The sequence below is a fragment of the Rhinichthys klamathensis genome, unplaced genomic scaffold (genome assembly GCF_029890125.1).
Source record: "Rhinichthys klamathensis goyatoka isolate OS25496 unplaced genomic scaffold, OSU_Roscu_1.1 h1tg000332l_1, whole genome shotgun sequence".
Taxonomy (NCBI): Eukaryota; Metazoa; Chordata; class Actinopteri; order Cypriniformes; family Leuciscidae; genus Rhinichthys; species Rhinichthys klamathensis.
In genome coordinates, this window is record NW_026606847.1 from 7,501 (window position 1) to 34,096 (window position 26,596).

At 44.8% G+C, this 26,596-nt stretch overlaps 2 protein-coding genes across 2 annotated transcripts in view; one reads left to right on the forward strand and one right to left on the reverse strand.

Moving 5' to 3' along the window:
• The window catches only part of LOC130106025 (suppressor of tumorigenicity 7 protein homolog), a 14,465-nt gene extending 4,772 nt beyond the window's left edge, over positions 1-9,693 (forward strand). The window contains exons 2-4 of the mRNA XM_056272221.1: positions 2,382-2,474; positions 7,931-8,070; positions 9,374-9,693. Coding sequence (XP_056128196.1) covers positions 2,382-2,474; positions 7,931-8,070; positions 9,374-9,469 — 329 coding nt within the window. The 3' untranslated portion in view covers positions 9,470-9,693. The remainder of the gene's footprint in view (positions 1-2,381; positions 2,475-7,930; positions 8,071-9,373) is intronic.
• Positions 9,694-13,252: 3,559 nt separating this feature from the next.
• Positions 13,253-26,596, reverse strand: part of pik3c2g (phosphatidylinositol-4-phosphate 3-kinase catalytic subunit type 2 gamma) — a 71,067-nt gene continuing 57,723 nt past the window's right edge. The window contains exons 23-33 of the mRNA XM_056272216.1: positions 21,761-21,897; positions 21,315-21,484; positions 21,079-21,235; positions 20,259-20,368; positions 19,009-19,183; positions 18,073-18,191; positions 17,737-17,833; positions 15,260-15,314; positions 14,117-14,208; positions 13,629-13,754; positions 13,253-13,551 (exon numbers count right to left, since the gene is read on the reverse strand). Of these exons, the coding sequence (XP_056128191.1) occupies positions 13,399-13,551; positions 13,629-13,754; positions 14,117-14,208; positions 15,260-15,314; positions 17,737-17,833; positions 18,073-18,191; positions 19,009-19,183; positions 20,259-20,368; positions 21,079-21,235; positions 21,315-21,484; positions 21,761-21,897 (1,391 nt within the window). The 3' untranslated portion in view covers positions 13,253-13,398. The remainder of the gene's footprint in view (positions 13,552-13,628; positions 13,755-14,116; positions 14,209-15,259; positions 15,315-17,736; positions 17,834-18,072; positions 18,192-19,008; positions 19,184-20,258; positions 20,369-21,078; positions 21,236-21,314; positions 21,485-21,760; positions 21,898-26,596) is intronic.

Here is a 26,596-nt window from a genome sequence, read left to right on the forward strand (position 1 = left end):
ACACACACACAACACAACACACACACACACACACACTGAAGATGAGGGACCCACACACAACACACACACACACACACACACACAACACACACACACACACACTGAAAATGAGGGACCCACACACAACACACACTGAAGATGAGGGACCCACACACAACACACACACACACACACACACTGAAGATGAGGGACCCACACACAACACACACACACACACACACACTGAAGACGAGTGACACACACACTCTGCTCTAATGAGAAGCGCTTCTGGAACAAGAACACATGTGGGCGGGGCTTGATTGTGTCTGTGGGGAACTGATTGGATGGTTGTGGTTTGCTATTGGCTGATCTCATGTGAGTGACAGGTTAAAGCCCCGCCCTCGTCATCAGAGAAGAGAAGAGATGCTGCTGTTATTCTGATTCAAGATTATCAACACAATAATGATGTGAACCGATAAATCATTTACAATAAACACTGCAATATTCCATAAAGTCTCCATGAAATCTAAATTGACACTTCTTGTTTTTTTAAGTAGTCACAGTCTAGAACCATGAACCATATCAGAGACGGACGACTCCATCACAGTAACTTTACTCAACATCATGACTCAACATCTGATATCATGTCAGATTCAGAGAAAACTGCTGCGCGTCAGCTCTATTTCTACAGCTTCATACAGTCCAGAGCGCCTCAAAGCAGCTTCACTGTAACTAACAGCAGAATAACAGAGTCAGTGATGCACACTTCATTAAATATGAGATCACATTCAGATTCAGCTCTACAGAAGATGATCGAGCTTCATTCTCATCCAATAGCAGTCGGTGCAGTCTGACCAACAATATTACTGAATATTAAAGTCCCCCTGTGTTGAAAATGAAGCGTTTAATGTTGTTTATGTGTCTATGTGGTGTTTAATACGCTATAAGACACACCATGTGTAAGTTCATAAGTCGACAGCATTGCTGAGTATAGCGGTGGGAGGAAAAAAGAGAATTGAGAATTCCAGAATCGATTCTGAGCTTAGTTTTTAACCAGATGTGCGATGACGTTGAGTTTCCTTTAGAAACACCCGTATTCTGCTTGCTTCCAATTCCTCACACACATACACCACTCAAACCTTCCGTAAAATAATCTTTCATAAAGTTCGGAAAGGTTGAAGCGAATTACAAGCACATTCACAGGCTTCATTGCACAGGATACGCTGTGAGAGACGCGCGCTTTCTGTGATGTTACACTTGAAGTGTGCTGTCTCGCCCGTCGGTATTTTCCTTACAAATGCTCTACGAAGTCATCATTTATGTGGTTTGGAATGCAGTGGACTTATTTATTTAAAATATGAACCTCACTAACAGAAGGCTGCTTTCAATTTCGAATGCTGACGCGCGCTTTGTTTGTGAGACTGCTCGCGCTGCCGCGACTCCGTGTAGTGGTTTAATGTACTTGGGCAAAATTAACGTAAACACAGCCAGTTATGTCTTAAGGGATTAAACGGACAGGACACACCGCATTACTTCTTTTATTTCAAAAGAGATGCGTGCGTGAATGCAGCTTAATAGATCTCCCGCAGTCTATGATGTCATAGTAAAAAACAACAGTAAAGATGAAGAAAAATCACTCACAGTTCTTGAATGGAAAACGTTCAGATAATCTATAGGCTACTGAAAGCACTTTTTGTTTGTTGTTTGTTATATTTTTCTATGCTCTTTATTATTTGTTATATTAGTTCTATTAGTTTAAAATTCTTAACATAGGCTACAACTGTTTTAATAAAAACAAATTAATTTGTAATTATTTTTTAAAAAGTACTTAATTACTTATGTAAACTAATGAATTAATAAGGGGGGGAAGGTAGATAAAGAATCGTTCTGGAATCGGATCGTGAGGTGACCAAAGATTCGCACCCCTAGAATTGCCTCCTTAAAACTGCAGTGAACCAAAGACAGTCTCAAACACACGGTTTGAAATCGCTGGTGTTTCTGACGTCACAAACGACCTTGTAACCAATCAGATCAACGTGTGATCGTCAACCAGTGGATCTCTGAGCTGAGGGAGTGAGTGGAGGCGGGGCTCATCTGCATATTCATAGAACCGCGCATATTAAATGAGGCAAGGGTGTCGAGTTACATTCAAGATAAGGCATGAAGACATTTTCTTTTTACGAAAAAACATGTAAATATGACATTATGGTGATGAAAGCTGAGTTTGAAGGGATAGAGTGATCGACACAGGGGGACTTTAAACAGCGGCGAGGAACACGAACTCCACCAGTGGCAGAGACGGAAGAACTGGTATTGAAGGGTTGGGATGAGAGTGCAGATTGTGGTTGTGTTGGAGAGGCATTAGATGTGTGTTTGCTGCTGTTGATGGACTGATGCTTCAGCTTTCAGGATGATCCCGTATCCTCTGGAGAAAGGACACTTGTTTTACCCGTATCCGGTGTGCACCGAGACCGCGGACCGGGAACTGCTGCCCAGTAAGAGCTTCTCCTGTGTGTGCACACAAACACAAACACTTTATTTTACTTATCTAGTTTCCTCATAATATTATCATGTAAATGAACACACACTACATTATGAAAACTGGTAAAAGTCAAGTTTCTCTCAAAAAATAAATGGTGAAATTCCAGTAATTCTAAAGGATGTTAATGTCAGAAACAGGGAAGCGTCATGTTTGGGTTTATTCCGGAAGCGTTCGCAGATTCAGTCTCGCAGGAGGAACACACACTGATTCAGTCTCGCAGGAGGAACACACACTGATTCAGTCTCGCAGGAGGAACACACACTGATTCAGTCTCGCAGGAGGAACACACACTGATTCAGTCTCGCAGGAGGAACACACACTGATTCAGTCTCGCAGGAGGAACACACACAGATTCAGTCTCGCAGGAGGAACACACACTGATTCAGTCTCGCAGGAGGAACACACACTGATTCAGTCTCGCAGGAGGAACACACACTGATTCAGTCTCGCAGGAGGAACACACACTGATTCAGTCTCGCAGGAGGAACACACACAGATTCAGTCTCGCAGGAGGAACCCACACTGATTCAGTCTCGCAGGAAGAACACACACTGATTCAGTCGCGCAGGAGGAACACACACTGATTCAGTCTCGCAGGAGGAACACACACTGATTCAGTCTCGCAGGAGGAACACACACTGATTCAGTCTCGCAGGAGGAACACACACTGATTCAGTCTCGCAGGAGGAACACACACTGATTCAGTCTCACAGGAGGAACACACACTGATTCAGTCTCGCAGGAGGAACACACACTGATTCAGTCTCGCAGGAGGAACACACACTGATTCAGTCTCGCAGGAGGAACACACACAGATTCAGTCTCGCAGGAGGAACACACACAGATTCAGTCTCGCAGGAGGAACACACACTGATTCAGTCGCGCAGGAGGAACACACACTGATTCAGTCTCGCAGGAGGAACACACACAGATTCAGTCTCGCTGGAGGAACACACACAGATTCAGTCTCGCAGGAGGAACACACACAGATTCAGTCTCGCAGGAGGAACACACACTGATTCAGTCTCGCAGGAGGAACACACACTGATTCAGTCTCGCAGGAGGAACACACACTGATTCAGTCGCGCAGGAGGAACACACACTGATTCAGTCTCGCAGGAGGAACACACACTGATTCAGTCTCGCAGGAGGAACACACACTGATTCAGTCTCGCAGGAGGAACACACACTGATTCAGTCGCGCAGGAGGAACACACACTGATTCAGTCTCGCAGGAGGAACACACACTGATTCAGTCTCGCAGGAGGAACACACACTGATTCAGTCTCGCAGGAGGAACACACACTGATTCAGTCTCGCAGGAGGAACACACACTGATTCAGTCTCGCAGGAGGAACACACACTGATTCAGTCTCGCAGGAGGAACACACACTGATTCAGTCTCGCAGGAGGAACACACACAGATTCAGTCTCGCAGGAGGAACACACACTGATTCAGTCTCGCAGGAGGAACACACACTGATTCAGTCTCGCAGGAGGAACACACACTGATTCAGTCTCGCAGGAGGAACACACACTGATTCAGTCTCGCAGGAGGAACACACACTGATTCAGTCTCGCAGGAGGAACACACACAGATTCAGTCTCGCAGGAGGAACCCACACTGATTCAGTCTCGCAGGAAGAACACACACTGATTCAGTCGCGCAGGAGGAACACACACTGATTCAGTCTCGCAGGAGGAACACACACTGATTCAGTCTCGCAGGAGGAACACACACTGATTCAGTCTCGCAGGAGGAACACACACTGATTCAGTCTCGCAGGAGGAACACACACTGATTCAGTCTCGCAGGAGGAACACACACTGATTCAGTCTCGCAGGAGGAACACACACTGATTCAGTCTCGCAGGAGGAACACACACTGATTCAGTCTCGCAGGAGGAACACACACAGATTCAGTCTCGCAGGAGGAACACACACAGATTCAGTCTCGCAGGAGGAACACACACTGATTCAGTCGCGCAGGAGGAACACACACTGATTCAGTCTCGCAGGAGGAACACACACAGATTCAGTCTCGCTGGAGGAACACACACAGATTCAGTCTCGCAGGAGGAACACACACAGATTCAGTCTCGCAGGAGGAACACACACTGATTCAGTCTCGCAGGAGGAACACACACTGATTCAGTCTCGCAGGAGGAACACACACTGATTCAGTCGCGCAGGAGGAACACACACTGATTCAGTCTCGCAGGAGGAACACACACTGATTCAGTCTCGCAGGAGGAACACACACTGATTCAGTCTCGCAGGAGGAACACACACTGATTCAGTCTCACAGGAGGAACACACACTGATTCAGTCTCGCAGGAGGAACACACACTGATTCAGTCTCGCAGGAGGAACACACACTGATTCAGTCTCGCAGGAGGAACACACACTGATTCAGTCTCGCAGGAGGAACACACACTGATTCAGTCTCGCAGGAGGAACACACACAGATTCAGTCTCGCAGGAGGAACCCACACTGATTCAGTCTCGCAGGAAGAACACACACTGATTCAGTCGCGCAGGAGGAACACACACTGATTCAGTCTCACAGGAGGAACACACACTGATTCAGTCTCGCAGGAGGAACACACACTGATTCAGTCTCGCAGGAGGAACACACACTGATTCAGTCTCGCAGGAGGAACACACACTGATTCAGTCTCACAGGAGGAACACACACTGATTCAGTCTCGCAGGAGGAACACACACTGATTCAGTCTCGCAGGAGGAACACACACTGATTCAGTCTCGCAGGAGGAACACACACAGATTCAGTCTCGCAGGAGGAACACACACAGATTCAGTCTCGCAGGAGGAACACACACTGATTCAGTCGCGCAGGAGGAACACACACTGATTCAGTCTCGCAGGAGGAACACACACAGATTCAGTCTCGCTGGAGGAACACACACAGATTCAGTCTCGCAGGAGGAACACACACAGATTCAGTCTCGCAGGAGGAACACACACTGATTCAGTCGCGCAGGAGGAACACACACTGATTCAGTCTCGCAGGAGGAACACACACTGATTCAGTCTCGCAGGAGGAACACACACTGATTCAGTCTCGCAGGAGGAACACACACTGATTCAGTCGCGCAGGAGGAACGCACACTGATTCAGTCTCGCAGGAGGAACGCACACTGATTCAGTCTCGCAGGAGGAACGCACACTGATTCAGTCTCGCAGGAGGAACGCACACAGATTCAGTCTCGCAGGAGGAACGCACACTGATTCAGTCTCGCAGGAGGAACACACACTGATTCAGTCGCGCAGGAGGAACACACACAGATTCAGTCTCGCAGGAGGAACACACACAGATTCAGTCTCGCAGGAGGAACACACACTGATTCAGTCTCGCAGGAGGAACACACACAGATTCAGTCTCGCAGGAGAAACACACACAGATTCAGTCTCGCAGGAGGAACACACACTGATTCAGTCTCGCTGGAGGAACACACACAGATTCAGTCTCGCAGGAGGAACACACACAGATTCAGTCTCGCAGGAGGAACACACACTGATTCAGTCTCGCTGGAGGAACACACACAGATTCAGTCTCGCAGGAGGAACACACACTGATTCAGTCTCGCAGGAGGAACACACACTGATTCAGTCGCGCAGGAGGAACACACACTGATTCAGTCTCGCAGGAGGAACACACACTGATTCAGTCTCGCAGGAGGAACACACACTGATTCAGTCTCGCAGGAGGAACACACACTGATTCAGTCTCGCAGGAGGAACACACACTGATTCAGTCTCGCAGGAGGAACACACACTGATTCAGTCTCGCAGGAGGAACACACACTGATTCAGTCGCGCAGGAGGAACACACACTGATTCAGTCTCGCAGGAGGAACACACACTGATTCAGTCGCGCAGGAGGAACACACACTGATTCAGTCTCGCAGGAGGAACACACACTGATTCAGTCTCGCAGGAGGAACACACACTGATTCAGTCTCGCAGGAGGAACACACACAGATTCAGTCTCGCAGGAGGAACACACACTGATTCAGTCTCGCAGGAGGAACACACACTGATTCAGTCTCGCAGGAGGAACACACACTGATTCAGTCTCGCAGGAGGAACACACACTGATTCAGTCTCGCAGGAGGAACACACACTGATTCAGTCTCGCAGGAGGAACACACACAGATTCAGTCTCGCAGGAGGAACCCACACTGATTCAGTCTCGCAGGAAGAACACACACTGATTCAGTCGCGCAGGAGGAACACACACTGATTCAGTCTCACAGGAGGAACACACACTGATTCAGTCTCGCAGGAGGAACACACACTGATTCAGTCTCGCAGGAGGAACACACACTGATTCAGTCTCGCAGGAGGAACACACACTGATTCAGTCTCACAGGAGGAACACACACTGATTCAGTCTCGCAGGAGGAACACACACTGATTCAGTCTCGCAGGAGGAACACACACTGATTCAGTCTCGCAGGAGGAACACACACAGATTCAGTCTCGCAGGAGGAACACACACAGATTCAGTCTCGCAGGAGGAACACACACTGATTCAGTCGCGCAGGAGGAACACACACTGATTCAGTCTCGCAGGAGGAACACACACAGATTCAGTCTCGCTGGAGGAACACACACAGATTCAGTCTCGCAGGAGGAACACACACAGATTCAGTCTCGCAGGAGGAACACACACAGATTCAGTCTCGCAGGAGGAACACACACAGATTCAGTCTCGCAGGAGTAACACACAATGATTCAGTCTCGCAGGAGGAACTGAATCAGTGTGTGTTCCTCCTGCGAGACTGAATCTGTGTGTGTTCCTCCTGCGCGACTGAATCTGTGTGTGTTCCTCCTGCGCGACTGAATCAGTGTGTGTTCCTCCTGCGCGACTGAATCAGTGTGTGTTCCTCCTGCGAGACTGAATCTGTGTGTGTTCCTCCTGCGCGACTGAATCAGTGTGTGTTCCTCCTGCGAGACTGAATCAGTGTGTGTTCCTCCTGCGAGACTGAATCAGTGTGTGTTCCTCCTGCGAGACTGAATCTGTGTGTGTTCCTCCTGCGAGACTGAATCAGTGTGTGTTCCTCCTGCGAGACTGAATCAGTGTGTGTTCCTCCTGCGAGACTGAATCAGTGTGTGTTCCTCCTGTGAGACTGAATCAGTGTGTGTTCCTCCTGCGAGACTGAATCAGTGTGTGTTCCTCCTGCGAGACTGAATCAGTGTGTGTTCCTCCTGCGCGACTGAATCTGTGTGTGTTCATGTGTGAGCGATGAACGCGCGTCAGTGTCACTTAAGTCATGTGATTATTGACGGATGTTGCAGTAGTAGTTAACCCTGAATGTGTGTGTGTGTGTGTGTGTGTGTGTGTGTGTGTGTGTGTGTGTGCGCGTGTGCGTGTGTAAGCAGTGTTCCACGAGGTGTCAGTGTATCCTAAGAAAGAGCTGCCGTTCTTCATCCTGTTCACGGCGGGTCTCTGCTCCTTCACGGCGATGCTAGCGCTGCTCACACACCAGTTCCCGGAGCTCATGGGAGTGTTCGCTAAAGCCGTGAGTATCACACAAACACAACATTACCCAGCATCCTTCACTGTCATCAGTCACTCTCCCTCATATCAGCCACACAGAAGAGTTTCGCTCATGCATCATAAAGGCTTTCTCAAAGCACATTATCATGCATGAGATCTTTTCATAAATAATGGTAACCAAAGTTAAAATGCATTATAATATTTGCAGATTCCTTGGTTGTTTGTCGCGTGTTTTAATGCATTAGACTTTCTGAAGGGGCAACATAAATATTACAATGTATTATAACTGTGATTACAATTATTCATGATTAGATCATACAATTAATACATTAATAATACTTTTATTATGCATTATACCAAAGTCCTTTTAGGCAAGTCATGCCACTCGGCCGCCATCTTGGCAACGCCTCCGGGCAGCTATTTCGGACTAACAAGACCAGGCTCCTATCTAAATGAATGGGCAGAGAGTCAGAACTGCAGTTTGTCACCGGGACATAAAAACTGCTTGTATAGAAACAGCAGTAAAATATGATAAAAATCCCTGAAAAAGTTTGATGACTTTGCCCCAAAATAAGGTTTAAAAGGCCTTTCCCCACAGGTTATACGTTTACTACGCATGCGCAAGGGTTCTCGTCTCCGCTGTTGCAAACCTCAACTGTGCGTCAGTGGAACCAGACGATAGGCTTACATGCTTCCCGGCTTGACTGTTAAAAGCAGACGATTGGCTTTCCAGCGGGAGGGGCGGGACATGTGCATACAACCGCCATCTTTGGCGTTATGGGTTTTCCCTATATAGTTGTACTGAGGATTGAGGAAGTGGCATGTCTCTATATAAATTGTCTCTGATTATACATATAAAGGCTTTAAAGTAAAGGGTTACTGATATTAGAGATTTCTGTCCCTCCACTGAAAGAACTCTGACGCTTCATAACGTTCATAAAGAGATCATAAAATAAATCCATAGTAATCGAGCGGTTGAGTCCCAGTCGTCGTCTCGTCATGAAGAGGTTTATGAACTACCGTACGCACCGTTGAAATGTTTGTATACAACTAGAGTGTGATTATTATATGTAAAAATAAATATTTGAATATAATAGTCTGGGTATCTGTGTTTATTTTTAACCTGTAATATTATAGTACGGCTATTGGCAGAATAATCAGATATCAGTATCGGCCCGTTCCAGTCAGATCACCTGTTCATCATGTGACTGTGTGTTGATCATGTGTTGATCATGTGACTGTGTTGATCATGTGACTGTGTTGATCATGTGACTGAACGCTGTGATGGAGAGCAGTTTGACAGGTTTCTCTCCGTCTCTCCTCAGTTTCTGAGCACGCTGTTCGCGCCGCTGAACTTCATCATGGAGAAGGTGGAGAGTATTCTTCCCTCGAGTCTGTGGCACCAGCTCACACGGATCTGACACACACACACACACACACACACACACACACGACTCATGTTGACTGAGGTGCCAATTCTTCAGAAGTGCCCGATAGACAGAAAACAGGAGAGACTCGAACAACATCAAGGAGAAAGGAATTCATTTCCCTCTTAATCTCGTGTAAAACTTTTCTGTCTAAAACTTTTAAAGGCCATCCGTATATAAAAGAAAAAAAAATAAAACAATTTCTGTACTGCGGCAAACAGACGTCTCCATTTTTGAGGCTCGTAAGAGAATTCTCCTCTTCTCTTCGCTGCCACTTTCTGTTCAGGTTTGTCTGAATGTTGATGGAAATAACTCCCACAATGCAGTGCAGTGCTGATGTGAATACATGGCTTTTTGTTTTATATTCAGAAGCGTCAGACTAATGTAGAGTTCTGTGTTTGATGAGTTCATGATGTTATATTGTTCTCTTCGATGGCTCACACTAGAGGGATGATGTGATGTTGATCAACTGACCACGGGAACGGATATTAAACATTTACTCTTTATAAAGAGACACACTGTACAGTAAAACAATGTCACATTGCCTGTGATCGCTTTTACAGTCTATATTTGTACAGTCTACAGTTCTCAGTGCGATCAAACATTTTGAATATCTGTGGATCAAGCTGTGGGATGTGTTTTCATGTCTGGCGTTTGAGAGCGAGCTTGTGTAAGTGTGAAGTCTGGAGAAACACTGGATGCACATCATAACTCATCGAGGTGAACGATTCAGTATCTGATTAGAAGCACATAAACTACGATGGAAACTATGAATCCTTCGATGTGCCTCAGCGTCAGCTGTGATTGGATAACTGGAGTAACCAGCGGACCAATGGCGTCGCAGCGTCTCTAATGTTGGTTTGGTGTTTCTGAAAGTCGGGAGTGTGTGATCAGAGTGATGTGGTGTAACTCCCTCCAGAAGTGTCTCACACACACACACGAGTGTGTTCCCGAACGCCAGAGAACACGACAGCGTTACTGCCTGACGCTTGACACACACTCGTTTTGATGACGCTCGACACACACTCGTTTATGATGGAGGGAAACAGAAGGATTGCATTACTGATATTTTAGGCCAGTTTCCCAGGAAGTGAAGATTTTGTATTCTGGAACATGTGATGGAAACTGCTTTATTCACAAATGTGCTATGCCATATTCCAGTTCAACTGAGAACTTTGGATGGAAACATTGCTAGTGATTAATGGATTCTGTTTGCTGTGTTGCTGAAATGTTCACAGAACACAACTTTCTGGATCTCACAACGGCAAGTCTCCAGTTCCTCAAACCCACTGCCCTGCTGAGTTTAGTCCTCGCCTAATCAGAGGGGCTGTCAGGTGTGTGTGTGTGTGTGTGTGTGTGTGATCATGTTTGAGCTGAACTGCAGGACAGTGGATCTGAGGAGCAGGATCTGCTGTTGAAGGCCAGAAGCTCGACGCTCTCGTTAATCCTGCAACTGCTCGTAACTTTGATGAACTGTGTTTGATGGAGTTGATCCGCAGAAGCCAGTCCTCTACACTAGCGGATCCTCGTCCTCGTCTCTCCACACTGATGTCTCTTTCTCACGCTCCTTCCCTCTTCATCTGCACTCCTTCCCTCTTCATCTGCACTCCTCACACATGTGATCAGGCTCAGGAAACCTCACTGCCACGAAAATGCTACAACAAAACAAGAATGGCTATAAAGCTCCTCCAGAATCACACCTGGATGAGGATGATGAGGATGATGAAGATAAGCATGTCAGACACATCAGCCATTCATTCTGAAGCAAAATTATTCGTATTGATCAATCGATGAAAACACAAGAACGTGCGAACACAAACTCGGGTTGAGATTCTTCACTCGCAATTGTGAGGAAAAAGCCGCATTTATATTTCCTTCATTTCCTATTCTGTGGCAGAAACGAGCTCTCATATCGAGCTGAGGTGAAAATGATTGTGTGTGTGTGTGTGTGTGTGTGTGTGTGTGTGTGTGTGTGTGTGTGTGTGTGTGTGTGTGTGTGTGTGTGTGTGTGTGTGAGGTCCTTGTTTCAGGTGTGTGTGATGATCTCGTCGGAGAAGAACAGATACAGTGAAGGCGCTGGAAAGGGAATCATCGTGAAGGAACGCTTCGGGTTCAGAGATTCAGCAGTTCCAGCTGAGAGGGCCAGATCAGGGGTTCATGTGTACAAAATAGTCATTTAGAGAATTTCTATCCATATCATCCACAAAACACCACATGGGAAACAAGCTGACTAGGATATGTTTTGATATAAACTCGAGTATCATAAACTTTAATTAGTTTTTGTTTAACATTCAATGTGTTATACAAGGGGCCTCGTTTAGAAATATTAAATCATTTTTCAGATGTGCGTAGGTGTGATGAACTACTGTAACGTGCACGCGCCTCGCTTTATACATCGTAATTCGCAAATCATCTTGAAATTGAGCTGAATGGCTTCCGATCTCCACTTTTAAAAGTTGCATAATTCATGTAAATTTACATGTTAAAGAGCCCGTCAACGTCCAAATCCTTTACTTTAAAGATGGCGAGATGTCCAGATATCCTGCAGTTCTCCCACTCTGCCACTAGAGTGACTCTCCAGACCGGACGTGACGCCATCAGCACTCTTCACGTCAAAGACCGGTTTCATATGAACGTTTGCGTGGATTTTAGCGTACACGCACTATAAGATCAACGCTTTATAAATGAGGCCCATGGTCTTCTTGATATTATTAACTCCTCTTTATCTCTAGGTCTCGTCCTGAAAAACTTTGTGCGGCGGTTATTAAACATCAGGAAATCATAACTTGATCCTTGTGAACTGGCAAATACAGACGCATCTCACATACATTACAACCTTATTCTAAACTTAGGAATGGAGTCATAATTCAGCAGTTATTGTGTCTTGTGCAAGTAAACACCTGTTATGTGAAAAGTTGATTCATAAATTAAAAAAAGGCTTATTTTGTTGCAATTATTACCGGTTTGCAGATTCTGCAAGGCGTCTATAACGCGTGTCTCGGTCTCTCGAGCGGTTTCGGGTTTGCCAGAGTAATGTATGATGATCTGCAAGCAAGTCCAAGACATTTGTTATAGAAAATGAACTTAGAACATTTGAAGATAAATAATTTCATTTTAAAAAGAAATGAGTAGACAAGACAATTTTTATGTTTGCAAAGCATGAATAAAAGGAAAAAGCAATATGTGTGTTATTGAGCTGTTACGACATAAAAACCTGCAGTGTTTGTTCAGTGAAGCACCCAGACAGCAACAGTGTCGGCCGGATCCGGTATTCCACACGGGCCGGATCTGGGCCGGATCCAGTATTCCACACGGGCCGGATCTGGGCCGGATCCGGGCCGGATCCAGTATTCCACACGGGCCGGATCCGGGCCGGATCCAGTATTCCACACGGGCCGGATCTGGGCCGGATCCGGTATTCCACACGGGCCGGATCCGGGCCGGATCCAGTATTCCACACGGGCCGGATCTGGGCCGGATCCGGGCCGACACGGTTGAGTTCTGGGAAACCAGCTCTTGCTGTTACACTGTGTTCAGAAACTGCTCAACGCTCTTTATGACTGAAGAGTTCTTGCCATATATATTTATCAAGTTTTACTTTTATTAATTTAGCACTTCATACAATACAAATTCCTTAAAAACAGCTTTACAGTAAAATCAGTGTGTGAAGAATCAGTGGTTTCTAATACAACTTATAATACAAGTACAACAAAGCAGCTCTAGAATACAGAGAATTCGATCTACAATAGTTTAAAGTACAGCTTTAACGTGGAGACCAAGGAGACCGTGGCAAACTCCATCCCATGAGCTTTATTAATACTGATCGCCATCTTTCCTTCATATGATATGATCTCTACCAGAAACGTCGAGATCATATGAACAGCTGATGGCTCTGTTCAGTGAGCGCTGAGTAAAGCTGGTCTCTAAACTGCAGAGAAGCCCAGAGGAAACCACTTCTCCTGGTCCAGAACCCTCTCTCCCAGAACCACGTTTGTGGCCGCAACGAAAGCCTTCCTGCTCTTCACCGTGACCTCCAGCACACGGCCGTGGAGCTTCAGCACGTTCCGGTACTCGATCTGAGAGGAAACAGCAGATCTCACGCTCAGACCCACGGCGGCTGGAAACACAGGTACAGATGAAGGTGTTCTCTCACCAGTTCGTTGAATGTGGGGTTGTCGTTGCTGCGGACCGCTTTGGTCTTCCTCTTGCTCTGGTCGTGTGGATCGGGTCTCAGTCGCGTAACCACATACGCATCCGGACACGAGCCGTTAGACAACCTCTGAGAGACACACACACACACACAGATCTGCTTCAAAACACACCAGCCAGTGAATGTTCTCGCAAAGCTCTTCCAGTAACGGTTATATCATCTGGTCTTTAACAATGTTCTCAGAACGTTAGCACAAAAACATTATTTATACATCGTTCACGGAGTGTTTTAGTTGGATGTTCGTCTAATGTAAACTAAAAATACAATAAAAACAGCAATGTTGTGAAATATTAATCAAATAAATGCAGCCTTGGTGAGCAGAAGAGACTTATGGTCGGTAGTGTGTGTGAGTGAGTTAGTTACGTGAACACATTAAACTCGTCATGTCAAATCATGATTTTCAAATCAAGAAGGGTTGAAAAATGACTCACAATATTTTTCAAGTGCTTTATCATGACAGATAGTTTGAAGTCTTTATAAGACAGGTAGAGCTGGATCTGTGGCCGGAGATGAGCGTCTGGTTCTGAAACAAACAGAAACGAGGAGCCGCTAACTGATGCACAACTGCCGCAATATTGCAGTGTTTAAACAGAAGAAATAACTCGTGTTAAAATGTAAAGCGCTTGGAAATTCCAATCCATTTAAACCTTCAAAATATCGCTGGTTTGGGAATAAAATATGTGAATGAATCCTTAAACAAGTCAACGCCAGGCGACAGCAGATGTGTGTGATCACTGAGATCATGAAACATGATTATAACTATTATAACTCTGATTTATCATCCTCTTCGAGCGAGTCCTGACATTTACACGGCAGCTCCAAAGTTTCATGTATAAAGACATTAACACTGGGAAAAATCTATATTATAAATATATAGAAAATATTACTTGGAAAATATTTAGTTTCTATTTCGTTACATCATTACTTTTTACACACTATAGTACTTCACTGTAAGATGTATTTGTTTATTTGAATCAAATGCATTTATAATTTCATTAAATCAAGGATTATTCAGTTATTTATTTTAATAAATTATTTATTTAAATCAAAGGTATTATTTATTTACTTAATTTTACTCATTTTATTTTAATCAGATGTCTTTATTATATATTTAAATCAAGGTTTATTCATTTAAATCATTTATTGATATATTGTAATCAAATATATGTATTTATTTATTATTTATTGAAATAAAGTTTACTTATTTTAATTTTCTTTTCATTTAAATTCATGAAAATGTATTATTTATTTAAATCAAGGTTTATTTATTTTAATCAAATTTATTTATTTAACTTAAGAATTAAAAAAAATTAGTTCGTTTTATTTTAATCAAATGTATTTATTATTCATTTAAATCAAGGTTTATTCATTTAAATAAATTATTTATTTAAATAAAATTTTACTTCATCTTTTTTTATATTTACATCAAATTAAGTGAGTTAGTTCATCTTATTGTAATTATTTGTGTATTTCTCCCGTCTGAAAGTGAAAGCGCTGCTTTAACAGTGAAGTGTGACTGTGAGAATCATCAGAATCTGCTGTCACTGATGGAAACGTCACCGATGGAAAGTCACCTGATTTGCCGGCGGTGTTCGGTCCGTCCAGGAACAGGCTGCAGACGTACTCGTTCTGTCATAGACACAGTGAAACATCAGTGATGGTGCAGTGAACTCTGGGAAACATCAGTGATGGTGCAGTGAACTCTGGGAAACATCAGTTATAGTGCAGTGAACTCTGGGAAACATCAGTGATGGTGCAGTGAACTCTGGGAAACATCAGTTATAGTGCAGTGAACTCTGGGAAACATCAGTGATGGTGCAGTGAACTCTGGGAAACATCAGTTATAGTGCAGTGAACTGGAAACATCAGTGATGGTGCAGTGAACTCTGGGAAACATCAGTTATAGTGCAGTGAACTCTGGGAAACATCAGTTATAGTGCAGTGAACTCTGGGAAACATCAGTGATGGTGCAGTGAACTCTGGGAAACATCAGTTATGGTGCAGTGAACTCTGGGAAACATCAGTGATGGTGCAGTGAACTCTGGGAAACATCAGTGATGGTGCAGTGAACTCTGGGAAACATCAGTGATGGTGCAGTGAACTCTGGGAAACATACGTTATAGTGCAGTGAACTCTGGGAAACATCAGTGATGGTGCAGTGAACTCTGGGAAACATCAGTGATGGTGCAGTGAACTCTGGGAAACATCAGTGATGGTGCAGTGAACTCTGGGAAACATCAGTTATAGTGCAGTGAACTCTGGGAAACATCAGTTATAGTGCAGTGAACTCTGGGAAACATCAGTGATGGTGCAGTGAACTCTGGGAAACATCAGTGATGGTGCAGTGAACTCTGGGAAACATACGTTATAGTGCAGTGAACTCTGGGAAACATCAGTGATGGTGCAGTGAACTCTGGGAAACATCAGTGATGGTGCAGTGAACTCTGGGAAACATACGTTATAGTGCAGTGAACTCTGGGAAACATCAGTGATGGTGCAGTGAACTCTGGGAAACATCAGTGATGGTGCAGTGAACTCTGGGAAACATCAGTGATGGTGCAGTGAACTCTGGGAAACATACGTTATAGTGCAGTGAACTCTGGGAAACATCAGTGATGGTGCAGTGAACTCTGGGAAACATCAGTGATGGTGCAGTGAACTCTGGGAAACATCAGTGATGGTGCAGTGAACTCTGGGAAACATCAGTTATAGTGCAGTGAACTCTGGGAAACATCAGTGATGGTGCAGTGAACTCTGGGAAACATCAGTGATGGTGCAGTGAACTCTGGGAAACATCAGTGATGGTGCAGTGAACTCTGGGAAACATCAGTGATGGTGCAGTGAACTCTGGGAAACATCAGTTATAGTGCAGTGAACTCTGGGAAACATCAGTGATGGTGGAGTGAACTCTGGGAAACATCAGTGATGGTGCAGTGAACTCTGGGAAACATCAGTGATGGTGCAGTGAACTCTGGGAAACATCAGTGATGGTGCTGTGAACTCTGGGAAACATCAGTGATGGTGCAGTGAACTCTGGGAAACATCAGTGATGGTGCAGTGAACTCTGGGAAACATCAGTGATGGTGCAGTGAACTCTGGGAAACATCAGTTATAGTGCAGTGAACTCTGGGAAACATCAGTGATGGTGCAGTGAACTCTGGGAAACATCAGTGATGGTGCAGTGAACTCTGGGAAACATCAGTGATGGTGCTGTGAACTCTGGGAAACATCAGTGATGGTGCAGTGAACTCTGGGAAACATCAGTGATGGTGCAGTGAACTCTGGGAAACATCAGTGATGGTGCAGTGAACTCTGGGAAACATCAGTTATAGTGCAGTGAACTCTGGGAAACATCAGTGATGGTGCAGTGAACTCTGGGAAACATCAGTTATAGTGCAGTGAACTCTGGGAAACATCAGTGATGGTGCAGTGAACTCTGGGAAACATCAGTTATAGTGCAGTGAACTCTGGGAAACATCAGTGATGGTGGAGTGAACTCTGGGAAACATCAGTGATGGTGCAGTGAACTCTGGGAAACATCAGTGATGGTGCAGTGAACTCTGGGAAACATCAGTGATGGTGCTGTGAACTCTGGGAAACATCAGTGATGGTGCAGTGAACTCTGGGAAACATCAGTGATGGTGCAGTGAACTCTGGGAAACATCAGTGATGGTGCAGTGAACTCTGGGAAACATCAGTTATAGTGCAGTGAACTCTGGGAAACATCAGTGATGGTGCAGTGAACTCTGGGAAACATCAGTGATGGTGCAGTGAACTCTGGGAAACATCAGTGATGGTGCTGTGAACTCTGGGAAACATCAGTGATGGTGCAGTGAACTCTGGGAAACATCAGTGATGGTGCAGTGAACTCTGGGAAACATCAGTGATGGTGCAGTGAACTCTGGGAAACATCAGTGATGGTGCAGTGAACTCTGGGAAACATCAGTGATGGTGCAGTGAACTCTGGGAAACATCAGTGATGGTGCAGTGAACTCTGGGAAACATCAGTGATGGTGCAGTGAACTCTGGGAAGCGGCTCAGTCATGCTTACTCCTCTGCAGGGCCCGGAGAACAGCTCCTTCAGGTACCGGTTCAGCAGAACCATCCTCCTGCTCGCTGTGAAGGACATGTGGAACCAGCTGGGGAACCTGGAAGAAGGAGAACAGCGGATCAGGATCAGTGCGGCTCTCACTCACACACACACACCTCCTCGGGCCGGCTGTGGAAGAACACACACACACCTCCTTGGGCCGGCTGTGGACTGACTCACTGACTCACTGACTCACTGACTCACTCACTCACTCACTCACTCACTCACACACTCACACACTCACACACACACTCACTCACACACCTCTTCGGGCCGGCTGTGTAAACAGACTCTTACTTGGGCAGTGTGGACTCGATGAAGTGCTTCTGAAGCAGCTTGTGGAGCGTCCCGAACTGAGCAAAGCTCTTGTGACTGATGACGAAACCGTCCTCGATGGTCAGCTTCAGCTCGTACGTCTGACGGAGGAGAAACATTGCTGTCTTTAGGAGTCATTAGATGTGTGCTAGAGTTCATCTGTCTGTGAAGGCTCGAACCCGAACACTCACTACGCTTTACTACACAAACACAGCCTGGCCTGTTTATTGGTAACACTTTACAGTAAGGTTTCATTAGTTAACATTAGTTAATGTATCAACTAACATTAATAAATACTGTAACAAATGTATTGTTCATGATTAGTTAATCTTTGTTAATGTTACTTCATAAAAATAAAGCTGTTCATTGTTTGTTCATGTTAGTTCACAGTGCATTAACTAATGTTACCAAGATTGTAATAAAGTATTAGTAAATGTTGACATTAACAAAGATTAATAAATGCTGTAAACATGCAGTTCATTATTAGTTCATGCTTTATTGTAAAGTGTTACCGTTTCATTTGTTAACATTATCTACATTAGTTAAACTAACAATGTTACTCTATATTTGAACATGTACGTTAATGAGATGCTGGAGGACCTGAAAGAAGACAATAAATGTGAAAAAAAATATTTACTGCCCAAATATACTTTGACTTTTCTGTTTACTTGTCATTATAAGCCAAGATTACGTCATTATAAGCCAAGATTACGCAAGTATAAACTGAAGTATGACTGCCTTATCTGAGATAATCTTATTTTTAGTTCAAAAGATTAAAGGACAAGTTCGGTATTTTACACTTGAAGCCCTGTTTCAAGACCGTTTCTGATGAAATAGAACGGTTAAGATTAAAATTTGGACACATGCTGCTGTCCCGAGAAATTTCGGTTTCTGTAGGTCTTCCTGAAGGAATCTCACCACATCTTTGCCGCTGCCGCTGTATTTCTGGATCACGGCCTGCTGGATGTTGGATCTGTTGGAGATCCGGCTGTCAGTCAGCGGCTCCGGACGTCTCCCGGAGGAAAACTGCACCATATTGTGGATCAGGAAGTTTAACTTCACAGGGAAACTCTCCATGCTCTCTTTAATCTTTCTGAAACAGAAAATAAAATCTAGTCCTAAAAAAGCAGAACCTCCACAAACACTCAAAGGGCAGCAGGATAATGTTGAAGGCGTTAGTTATTACACGGCTCTGTGGAATGCTTGATTCTGATTGGTCAATCGCGCCATTAAGCATAACATCCGCTGAGAACAGAAACACAGGCTCATCCGGGTCACTGAAGTCATCAGCGCTATACGAACAGGTACGATTTTGAAATGGTTTAATCTGAAATTAATATCTCTTCTTGAAATGCTGAGTAATAAGTGTTATGACCGTATCTCTTAAATGTCCGTCTAGTTTGATCTCGCCGCTGAAACTGCTCTCTCCGCGGAAGCTTTGCGTTTAAAGAGATATTAAAATATTTCAACTCAGATCAATATTTCATGTCTAATTATTTACTGATGTGCAAGCAGCCGTGTAATATTCGGATAATGTACATTCAGCCGGCTGTTATCTCAGAATAAACCCCTTCAGGTGTGTGTGTGTGTGTGTGTGTGTTATCTCAGAATAAACCCCTTCAGGTGTGTGTGTGTGTGTGTGTGTGTGTGTGTTATCTCAGAATAAACCCCTTCAGGTGTGTGTGTGTGTGTGTTATCTCAGAATAAACCCCCTTCAGGTGTGCGTGTGTGTGTGTGTTATCTCAGAATAAACCACCTTCAGGTGTGTGTGTGTGTGTGTGTGTGTTATCTCAAAATAAACCCCCTTCAGGTGTGTGTGTGTGTGTGTGTGTTATCTCAGAATAAACCCCCTTCAGGTGTGTGTGTGTGTGTGTGTGTGTGTTATCTCAGAATAAACCCCCTTCAGGTGTGTGTGTGTGTTATCTCAGAATAAACCCCTTCAGGTGTGTGTGTGTTATCTCAGAATAAACCCCCTTCAGGTGTGTGTGTGTGTGTGTTATCTCAGAATAAACCCCCTTCAGGTGTGTGTGTGTTATCTCAGAATAAACCCCCTTCACCTGATCCTGATCACCCTGTCGGGTTTATCCTGAGATAACAACCGGCTCGATGTACATTATCTCTTACATATTTCACTACATTAGTTCCAGGATTCTCTGATCTCTGCTGACCTGGTGAAATATGAAGTGGCCTCGAGCTCAGAGTCGTGTGGCCGCAGGTTATTATGAACATACTGAAGATCCCGGACATCCTTCACATCAGGCATTCCGGCCGCCAGCATCTACACACACACACACACACACACACACACACAGACCGTCAGATAACAGAATGAGTCAGTGAAGTGAAGCTGTAAAGCCGGTTGTTATCTCAGAATAAACCCCCTTCAGAGTGTCTGTGTGTGTGTGTGTGTGTGTGTGTGTGTGTGTGTGTGTGTGGTCTCACCGGCTGCAGGAGGCTGAGCAGCAGTGGTGTGTGTGTGTGTGTGTGTGTGTGTGTGTGGTCTCACCGGCTGCAGGAGGCTGAGCAGCAGTGGTGTGTGTGTGTGTGTGTGTGTGTGTGTGTGGTCTCACCGGCTGCAGGAGGCTGAGCAGCAGTGGTGTGTGTGTGTGTGTGTGTGTGTGTGTGTGTGTGTGTGTGTGGTCTCACCGGCTGCAGGAGGCTGAGCAGCAGTGGTGTGTGTGTGTGTGTGTGTGTGTGTGTGGTCTCACCGGCTGCAGGAGGCTGAGCAGCAGTGGTGTGTGTGTGTGTGTGTGTGTGGTCTCACCGGCTGCAGGAGGCTGAGCAGCAGTGGTGTGTGTGTGTGTGTGTGTGGTCTCACCGGCTGCAGGAGGCTGAGCAGCAGTGGTGTGTGTGTGTGTGTGTGTGGTCTCACCGGCTGCAGGAGGCTGAGCAGCAGTGGGGTGTGTGTGTGTGTGTGTGTGGTCTCACCGGCTGCAGGAGGCTGAGCAGCAGTGGTGTGTGTGTGTGTGTGTGTGTGTGTGGTCTCACCGGCTGCAGGAGGCTGAGCAGCAGTGGGGTGTGTGTGCGCAGGCTGTTGTAAGCGTTACAGCACAGCTCCACGAACCGATGGAAGCGCTGAGGGTTCTCGCCGCCGCCAGTGATGAAGCGCTGCATCTCCGGCGTGAAGATGAAGGGCGTTCGGTCTCTGCATTCACAAACGCTTCTTTTACAAGGGTTTCCTTTCGTTTACTCAAAGACTACGAGACAAGAGAACAAACACTCGCCTCCTGATGCTGCCGAACTTCTGTGCGTTTCCCATGATCTTCCCGAAGTCGATGTGGAACATGTGGCCGCTGTGTTTGATCATGATGTTGTCGTTGTGACGGTCACAGATGCCCAGAACAAACGTGACGACACACCAGCCGGCACACGAGTGGAGGAAGTTCAGCACAGCCTGAGGGAAGGACAGTGTGTGTGTGTGTGTGAGAGACTCGAGGTCAGTCTGTGTGTGTGTGTCTGTGTGTTTCTGTCTGAATGACAGCTGTACACTCATTTTTTCAAAGTAAGAAAATTACAAGTTAAAACATTTGGTATCAATATTTTACGTGAGCAGCGATGCTCTCATAACAACGTCAGTATCGCAAGTATTTACACTTATTTTCACACTCAAATAGAAAATATAGATTGCAGAAATAAACATGTTATTTTTGCTATAGTACTGATCCGTCACCTTCTCGTAGTCGTCTTTAGTCTTGTTCCTCATGTGGAACCACTTCTCTAAGGTGTCTTCCCTCAGCGCTCCGGATAAACCCCATTCCTGATGGATCGTCGCCAGAGTCACTGCGTCCTGCACCACTTCCACCAGACCTGAATACAGTCAAAAAATCATCTCCGATCCCTCACACCCTGCTCATCACCTCTTCCAGCTCCTTCCTTCAGGGAGGCGCTACAGGTCATTCTCTACCAAGACCAAACGTTTCACAAACAGTTTTTTTCCCATAGCCATCAGGACTCTGAACTCTTCTCTCTAGTTTAGTAGTCTATACACTATGCACGGTCACTTAACCACTGTATCTTGCACTGTCACTTGTTGTGAAATGTATTGTCGATCTGTTGTTTGTAATGCATACACATGATGTAGTGCTTAAACATACTGTACCGAAAACGAATTCCACCGGCATTGTCGTGTGGCTAAATAAACAATCTATCTATCTATCTATCTATCTATCTAAACCAGTGGTAAGAGTAAACACACACACACACACGCTTATACTCACACTCATAATCATACTCACACACATACTCTCACACACACACAAACACACTCACAGAGACTCAAACTCACACTCACTCACTCTCTCTCTCACTCACTCGCTCTCTCACTCACTCGCTCTCTCACTCACTCGCTCTCTCACTCACTCGCTCGCTCTCTCACTCTCTCACTCGCTCTCTCTCACTCACACTCTCTCTCTCACTCGCTCGCTCTCTCACTCACTCGCTCTCACTCACACTCTCTCTCTCACTCGCTCGCTCTCTCACTCGCTCGCTCTCACTCTCTCACTCACTCGCTCTCTCACTCACTCGCTCTCTCACTCACTCACTCTCTCACTCACTCACTCTCACTCTTCACTCACTCTCACTCTTCACTCACTCTCACACACTCACTCGCTCTCACACTCACTCGCTCTCTCACTCACTCGCTCTCACTCACTCTCTCACTCACTCTCACTCACTCTCACTCACTCTCACTCACTCTCTCTCACTCTCTCTCACTCACTCTCTCTCACTCTCTCTCTCTCACTCGCTCGCTCGCTCTCTCACTCACTCGCTCTCTCTCTCACTCGCTCTCTCGCTCTCTCACTCACTCGCTCTCTCACTCACTCGCTCTCTCACTCGCTCGCTCACTCACTCGCTCTCTCACTCACTCGCTCTCTCACTCACTCGCTCTCACTCACTCACTCACTCACTCACTCACTCACTCGCTCTCACTCACTCACTCACTCACTCACTCACTCACTCACTCACTCGCTCTCACTCACTCACTCACTCACTCACTCACTCACTCTCTCTCACTCACTCTCACTCTCACTCTCTCACTCTCACTCGCTCTCACTCACTCGCTCTCACTCACTCACTCACTCACTCACTCACTCACTCACTCTCTCACTCTCACTCACTCTCACTCACTCTCACTCACTCTCACTCACTCACTCACTCTCTCACTCTCTCACTCTCTCACTCACTCTCTCACTCTCTCACTCTCTCACTCACTCTCACTCACTCTCACTCACTCACTCTCACTCACTCTCACTCACTCTCACTCACTCTCACTCACTCTCACTCACTCTCACTCGCTCTCACTCACTCACTCTCACTCACTCTCACTGAGTGAGAGTGATCGATTGCTCCTGTCTGCCTCGCTGCCTGCTGTGTGTTTGTTTGCTTCGAGGCTGTAAGCTCCGCCTGAGCCTCGTATTTCTTTATGTTTTGAGCCATCATTTACTATCTAGTTGTTTATACTACTAAATACAGCTTACCCAACATCTCAGATTAACCTTACATCTCTAGCTTCCGTTATTTTCAACACAGCACGCTAGTAACTCGCTAACGTTAGCCTGCTAACGCGCCACCCGTGCGCTCATTTATATATTTATTTTCTCTCGCGCGCCCGCGCCTTTGAGTTCATAAAGTCCAGGTAAGTAAGAAATCAGTTAACAAACACGGTGAGTAATGTGTTCTTGTCCTGTTATTGTCACCTGTGTCACATGTCATATGTTTAGTATAGCCTTCTACGATGGCAATATAGGATTTATATGTGATAAATGCAAGGAGACAGTCAGGCTGACGGAGAAGATTTCAGAACTAGAGACACGCATCCAAACTTTAATTGAGGATGGTAAGAATGCTAGAGCTTTAGATAGTGTTTTGGATGCGCCTAGCATAGTGAACTCTTTACATGATTCGGTTCTGGCTGAAGTAGAGCCCGTGCAGCAGGGCAGATGGGTGACTGTGAGAGATCACCGCTCTAGTCGCGGATCAAAGAACCACTCTTCCGTTCCGATTCCCATAACAAATCGATTTGCCCCACTCAGTGAAACACACACTGAGAATTCTGTTGATTGTGCCCTGGTAATTGGTGATTCGATCACACGGAACGTGAAAATAGAGACACCAGCCACCATAGTCACATGTTTGCCGGGAGCCAGAGCGCCTGACATCAAAGCAAATTTAAAAGTGCTGGCTAATGCTAATCGTAAATTCTCTAAGATCATTATTCATGTCGGCACTAATGATGTTCGACTCCGCCAGTCGGAGATCACCAAAATTAATGTTCGCAGGAGTGATGAGATAGTTAGTAGATTGGCCTCACTGAATCGCTGGCTGTCTGAGTGGTGTCCGCTGAATAATATAAAATTCATAGACAATTGGAAAAGTTTTTGGGGCAAGCCTGACCTGTTAAAAAGAGATGGTATCCATCCCTCCTGGGCTGGTGCTGCTCTTCTCTCTAGTAATTTGGCTCATAGTCTTAGAGCTAAAACATGACAATCTGGGGCTCAGGTCAGGAAGCAGACAGACTGGCTAAACCGACCGTCTGCTAGCGGCCTCACGTCACCAAGGTCAGATAAATCCCATCACATAGAGCCTCTTTCACCTAGATATCATCATATGGAGACTGTGTCTGTTCCCCGAATTTGGAAATCCAAAAAACGTCAGGTTAAAAATTTAATTGATGTTCAACAAATAAAAAACAGATATAATACAGATGAGCAAATGATAAAGCTTGGGTTGCTGAATATTCGATCCCTTACTTCAAAATCTCTTATAGTTAATGATATGATTTCAGATTATAATCTTGATATGCTGTGTTTGACAGAAACCTGGCTAAAACCAAACGATTACATTATTTTAAATGAGTCAACCCCACAAGATTACAGTTATAAAAATGAACCTCGTCTGAAAGGCAAAGGGGGAGGTGTTGCTGTAATTTATAGTAATATTTTCAAAACCACTAAGAAATGTAGCTTTAAATATACTTCTTTTGAAGTATTGGTGCTTAATGTAAAAATATATAGTGTAAACGATAAATCACATTTGAGAATTCTGCTGGCTACTGTATACAGGCCACCAGGGCACCATAAAGATTTTATCAAAGAATTTGCGGACTTTCTATCAGATTTAGTATTGGCTGCAGATAAAGTACTAATTGTTGGTGATTTTAATATACATGTAGATAATGAAAAAGATGCATTGGGATTGGCATTTAAAGACATTGTAAACTCAATTGGAGTTAGACAACACGTGTCAGGACCTACTCATTGTCGTAATCATACTCTAGATCTAATATTATCACATGGAATAGATGTTGATGCCGTTGAAATTCTGCAGCAGAGCGATGACATCTCAGATCATTATCTAGTCTCATGTAAATTACATTTAGCCAAGGCTGCAAAGCCGACTCCGTGTTATAAATACGTTAGACCTATAACTTCTGCCACTAAAGATTGCTTTATCAATAATCTTCCTAATCATTTTCATCATCTCAGCATCCCGGATAGCTTAGAAGAACTTGATATTGCAACAGAAACGTTTAACTCTCTCTTTTCCAGCACTTTAGACGCAGTTGCTCCATTGCGCTTAAAGAAGATTAAAGAAAATAGTCCAACGCCGTGGTACAGCGAGCACACCCAGGCCCTTAAGAGAGCAGCCAGAAAAATGGAGCGCAACTGGAAGAAAACTAAACTAGAGGTATTTCGGATTTCGTGGAAAGAGAGCTCGATTGCTTACAGAGAGGCTTTAAAAGCTGCTAGATCTGCTTATTTTTCAACCCTATTAGAAGAAAATAAACATAATCCTAGGTATTTATTTGAAACAGTGGCTAAACTAACGAAAAAGAAAGCTTCAAGCTCAGAAGTGTCAAAGCAACACAGCAGTGATGACTTTATGAACTTCTTCACTTATAAGATTGATAATATCAGGGACAAAATTATAACTATGCAACCGTCTACCACAGTATCGCATCAGGAAGTGCATTGTAGTCTCCCTGAGGAAAAATTTGATTTATTTGTTGCTATAGGAGAGGAAGAATTCTGCAAACTCGTTAATTCATCTAAATCGACAACTTGTATGTTAGATCCTATACCGACTAAGCTACTGAAAGAGATGTTTCCAGAGGTCATATATCCTCTTCTTAATATCATTAATTCATCTTTGTCTCTAGGATACGTACCAAAAACCTTTAAACTGGCTATGATAAAACCGCTTGTTAAAAAACCACAACTTGATCCTACAGAATTAGTCAATTACAGGCCGATCTCGAATCTGCCTTTTCTGTCAAAGATATTAGAAAAAGCAGTATCTTCACAACTGTGTTCCTTTCTAGAAAGAAATGATATCTGCGAGGATTTTCAGTCCGGATTCAGACTGTACCATAGCACTGAGACAGCTCTCATCAGAGTCACACATGATTTGCTCTTATCATCCGATCGTGGTTGTATCTCTCTATTAGTGTTACTCGATCTTAGTGCTGCATTTGACACCATTGACCACAACATTCTTTTAAATAGAC